The 5,306-nt window shown below is 43.6% G+C and overlaps 1 protein-coding gene across 6 annotated transcripts in view; it reads right to left on the bottom strand.

Moving 5' to 3' along the window:
• Positions 1 to 3,323: 3,323 nt before the first annotated feature.
• The window catches only part of MTOR (mechanistic target of rapamycin kinase), a 106,622-nt gene continuing 104,639 nt past the window's right edge, over positions 3,324 to 5,306 (bottom strand). For all 6 annotated transcript variants that reach the window (XM_048824937.2, XM_075121090.1, XM_075121088.1 and 3 more), the window contains 2 exons: positions 4,886 to 4,991; positions 3,324 to 4,314 (listed from right to left, as the gene is read on the bottom strand). In XM_048824937.2, the coding sequence (XP_048680894.1) occupies positions 4,299 to 4,314; positions 4,886 to 4,991 (122 nt within the window). In that variant the 3' untranslated portion in view covers positions 3,324 to 4,298. The remainder of the gene's footprint in view (positions 4,315 to 4,885; positions 4,992 to 5,306) is intronic.

Raw genomic sequence — 5,306 nt, 5'->3', positions numbered from 1 at the left:
AATAGCGTAGTGTCGCGCGATAACGGAATCGCAGGGAAGGCGGAAGTGCTGCAAGACGCATGCGCACGGGTTGAGAGCCGGCGGGCCCGATAACGTTCGGGGTCTTTCCTTCTTTTTACCTCAGAGAGGCCGAGCGAGCGGAGCGGGGGCTTTGCGTGTCCGCCTTACGGGCCCGGAGCTTCCCGCACGGCTACCGGCGGCGTGCTCTGGGGGCGCTCATCCCAGCCCTGACCGCCCCCCGACCCCCCTTTCAACCTCAGCCCCCTTCTCGCCCTGGGCCACAGCCTGCCGCTGTCCCTGGGAGCGGGGCTATCTTCCTGCCAAGGTCCCGGGCCCTCTAGCTGCAGCCGACGGGCTCTCCCGCCAACCCCCTGCCCTGCAAGGCCCCCGCCCTCGCTGCAGTAGGGCAAGGGGCCTGAGCCCACCCGCCTCAGCCCTCCAGCCAGGGGCTTGAGGGTAGCTGGGGAGAGGTTATTCGCTCTCTGCTAGCCCTTGTGCTTGCTGTAGCATTAGATTAAGCCACGTTTTAAATGGACATTTCCTTGGAAAGCCTCGTCTAATTTTGACTAGACTACAGCCCGAGGTAACAAGGGTCACAATTGATAGCTAGCTTTGAGTTTGTTCTACACCCGTTCAGGGATTAGCGGCCTAAATTTCCATCTGCCGGCAGGTGGAGACGACAGCTCAAGTTTATATACGCAAACCTGTAGGATGGGTAGGCAACCTATGGCACATTTCCAGGGGCCCTCACACTGCCCGTGTCCTGGCCAGCAGTCCAGGGGACTCTGCATTTTAAATTTAATTTTAAATGAAGCGTCTTAAACATTTTAAAAACCTTATTTACTTCACATACAACAATAGTTTAGTTATATGTTAAAGACTTATAGAAAGAGACCTTCTAAAAACGTTAATGTATTATTGGCACACAATCTTAAATTAGAGTGAATAAATTAAGCCTTGGCACACCACTTCTGAAAGAAAAGGAGTACTTGTGGCACCTTAGAGACTAACCGACCCCTGCTGTAGGAGAACATTTCAACCTTCCTGGACACACAACAGCAGATTTAAAGGTAGCCATCCTGCAGCAAAAAAACGTCAGGACCAGACTTCAAAGAGAAACTGCTGAGCTTCAGTTCATTTGCAAATTTGACACCATCAGCTCAGGATTAAACAAAGACTGCGAATGGCTCAATGGCTCGCCAACTACAAAAGCAGTTTCTTCACTCTTGGTGTTCACACCTCAGCTGCTAGAAGAGGGTCTCATCCTCCCTGATTGAACTAACCTCAGGTTTCAGAGGAACAGCTGTGTTAGTCTGTATTCGCAAAAAGAAAAGGAGTACTTGTGGCACCTTAGAGACTAACCAATTTATTTGAGCATGAGCTTTCGTGAGCTACAGCTCACTTCATCAGAAGTGAGCTGTAGCTCACAAAAGCTCATGCTCAAATAAATTGGTTAGTCTCTAAGGTGCCACAAGTACTCCTTTTCTTTTTTTGAACTAACCTCGTTATCCATAGCCTGATTCTCGCTTGCATATTTATACCTGCCTCTGGAAATTTCCACTACATGCATCCGACGAAGTGGGTATTCACCCATGAAAGCTTTTGCTCCAATATGTCTGTTAGTCTACAAAGTGCCACAGGTCTCTTTGCTGCTATGCCTCCACCAGCATACAATCGTGGGGAGTTGATTATTTCAAAGCAGGAATAATCAAAATCAAAACAGGTAAAACCTTTTTTCTCCTATCCCTGTCCACATGCTTTGGATTTCCTATATGTTTGAGTGGCAGCCGTGTTAGTCTGTATCAGCAGAAAGAGCGAGGACGACTTGTGGCACCTTAGAGACGAACAAATTTGTTTGAGCATAAGCTTTTGTGGGCTAAAGCCCATTTCATCAGATGCATGCAGTGGAAAATACAGTAGGAATATATATATATATATATATGCATACACTCACAGAGAACATGGAAAAAATGGGGCTTGCCATACCAACTCTTAACGAGACCAATCAATTAAGGTGGGCTATTATCAGTAGAAGAAAAAAAACTTTTGTAGTGATAATCAGGATAATACATTTCTGTGGCCTGTGGTTATACAGGAGGCAAAATGATGATCATGGGCCCTTCTAACCTTAACATCTTTGAATCTATATCAATACAAAACATTTGCTAGGAAGAGACATCATCTAAACCATCATCCCTCTATGTACACACCACAGCGATCAGATTAAAATTCTATTTCTTCGGTCTCACAGAATCAGTTCTTGTGCTAAGAGAAGAAAAATGCCCCAAAATCTGGAATAAAGAAAGTTCATGTTCTTACCAAATTGCAGTCCCCTTAAGGATATAGTTGCAATTGCTGGAAACTAAAACAAAAAGGTTTCAGAGTGGCAGCCGTGTTAGTCCATATTCGCAAAAAGAAAAGGAGGACTTGTGGCACCTTAGAGACTAACCAATTTATTTGAGCATAAGCTTTCGTGCGATGAAGTGAGCTGTAGCTCACAAAAGCTTATGCTCAAATAAATTGGTTAGTCTCTAAGGTGCCACAAGTACTCCTTTTCTTAAAACAAAAAGGTTTATGAACAGGCAAACTCCTTTGATATTCTCTGTGTGTATATAAAGTCTGCTGCAGTTTCCACGGTAAACATCTGATGAAGTGAGCTGTAGCTCACGAAAGCTCATGCTCAAATAAATTGGTTAGTCTCTAAGGTGCCACAAGTACTCCTTTTCTTTTTGCGAATACAGACTAACACGGCTGTTCCTCTGAAACCTGTCATTTGATATAGGTAGTCAATCTTGACTGCTTTTCTCTTGCTGTCATGAAGGAGCTATAGCCAACCATCTGGACTGATATAGGAGAAGACAGTCAAATCCATAACAAAAAACCAAGTTTCTTAGAGATGTCCAATCCACTACCAACAGTGTTTGTGCCTTCTGTGGGTTTCTGCTAGGGGTTCTCAAACTTCATTGCAATGTGATCCTCCTTCTGACAAGAAAAGTTACTACACAACCCCAAAGCCAGAGCCCCACCGCCCCAGGTGGGTAGGCTAAAGACAAAGCTCAAGGGCTTCAGCCCCAGACAGGATGCCTGTAACCTGAGCCCTGCCATTCAGGACTGAAGTCCTTAGGCTTTGGCCCCGGGCAGTGAGGCTTGGGGTTTGGCCCCAGCAAGTCTAACACCAGCTCTGGCGACCACATTAAAAAGGGTTCGTGACCCATTTTGGGGTCCTGACCCATATTTCCACTGTGCTAGTGTAATGCTGCTGTGCCTCAATTCTGCTCTCCATAAGGAATGCTTTGGAATAAATAAGAATCCAGTCAAAATCGTTTTACATTTTGGTGTAATTTATTGGCACAAAAATATTCAAATACAACATGGCATCTAAACATGGCTACACTTCGTATTTTGTGCATTTTCTTTTATTAATAAATCATAACTTTATTTACCTTTACCCTCATGTTTAATATCCATTATTCTCCATTTCCAGGTATGATCAGTTCTCCTCCCTTCCGCTTTTTGTGCTGAGTATTCAGGTTTCCCTACTTATTTCCCAATACTGCTCTTCGGTCCGCCAGTGTGGGAAGCTTCCAAGTGGTATTCTGAGTTTACCCTGCATCCTCCTTGCCATAGATCAACCCTCTTTGAGAGGCTCTGCTTTGACTGGCTCAGAGTCTTTGATCCTGGATCTATGCCTATATCCAGATCTAGTCTGAAATGTGCTAGTTACATCTCCACTGGAGTCAGACACAAACCTTTCAACTACAATCCCCTCCCTCTGATTTTGGGTGAGTGTACAGAGTTTTGGGACAGGTGAGATACAGGCAGAAAAACTCTGCTTCTTTCTTCTTGCTCTCTACCCTCCAGCTCTGTCCCCACACTTAAATGAGGATTCTTGCATGAGTGCACTGCGTTCACTGCACCCACACCAACAGGACTGACCAGGGCAATGATTCATCTGCAGATATTTTAGTATAGTTACATTGTAAGTTATGTCAAAACCCGTATTTTGTTATTTGTAATGGGTCACCAGTTCCCCAAAGACCAAGTGAACCATGTATTTGTGGTCTAGTCAGTCTTCATTGTTCTGGAAACCCAAATCAAGTCTTATGTTTCAGACAACTTGTGTTTTTCAACAGCAGCTATGAATTGGCTTAAACCAACTTTTAATATACAATAACTCTTAATTTACATTTCAAAATATTTGACAGGCTGTATTTCAGTCCAAGATTTCAGTTTGTAGAAGAATATATCTGGAGCGCAAAAGCCTCCAATAAAGGCTGTGGATACTCTGGAATCTTCCGTTACCAAAAAGGACACCTAAAGATGGCAAAAGCAATACTTCAATAGTGCAGTCTTACCCATCGCTTCATAAAAACAGACTATGTTAAGAAGGACTGAGGTCCCCTAATGTCCAGAAGCCTTTCTATAATCACAAGGATGGGAAAGACCCATGCCTGAGCCTACTTCTTGATCCCTGATCAACACTCCTAATGTCTGAACCCCGCCCCCAAATCTTCTGGTTCCTTGAATACAATCTGCAGTTAAGAAGTCTTAAAAAGATGAAGGCATTATAAAAGTGTGCTTGTTGACAGAGTATGTAATTTCCCTATCATAACTATCAATTAGTGATATACATACAATTGGAGCATCTTATTTCAAATGAGTAAAACCTCTGAGTTGATCCTGATTTAAATAATCCCCTTTTCTAGTTATAACAGATAGGTTACCTTAGGCACTGCCCTGTAAGCAAGCAAACAAAATGGTCACAAAATTACAAGCTTAGACACAATGTCTACTCAGGCACCCTCAGCATGCTTCCTGAGGTAAGAGTAATGATATTTTACTTGACTGTTCTCCATTTGGAAGGCTAGTTTAAAGACAAACTCACCATCCAATGTAGCACTGGCAGAGATTCTCATGGGAAGTAGCTTGCTTAATAAGCAATTCTACTTGTGTGGGTACATCCAAAGTTTCATCATGAGAGAAGTCTCGACCTTTACAATTCAAGTGAAAGAAACAATGAGCAAGGCCGTAAGCCAAATTACATAGCTTGGTTTGGTTGGCAAGTTATGGAGCAATGTGAAGATGACTCTCTCTCCTCTCATAATATATATTTAGCACAGAACTGTTCAAAGAGAAAACCTCAAAAGCCACACTGAGTCTATTTTGAATCCTTTAGGACACAAGTGTTTTCAATGACCCATCAACGTCTTCTCTATCCCCACCCCCTCCTTCAAACAACAGACAAAAGTAATGTACTGTACTCCAGTGTACTGTACCTAGTAGAAGGAATCCACTGCCTAGCTACA

This window comes from Caretta caretta, chromosome 18 (assembly GCF_965140235.1).
Source record: "Caretta caretta isolate rCarCar2 chromosome 18, rCarCar1.hap1, whole genome shotgun sequence".
Taxonomy (NCBI): Eukaryota; Metazoa; Chordata; order Testudines; family Cheloniidae; genus Caretta; species Caretta caretta.
This window is presented reverse-complemented; position numbering and strand designations above follow the sequence as displayed.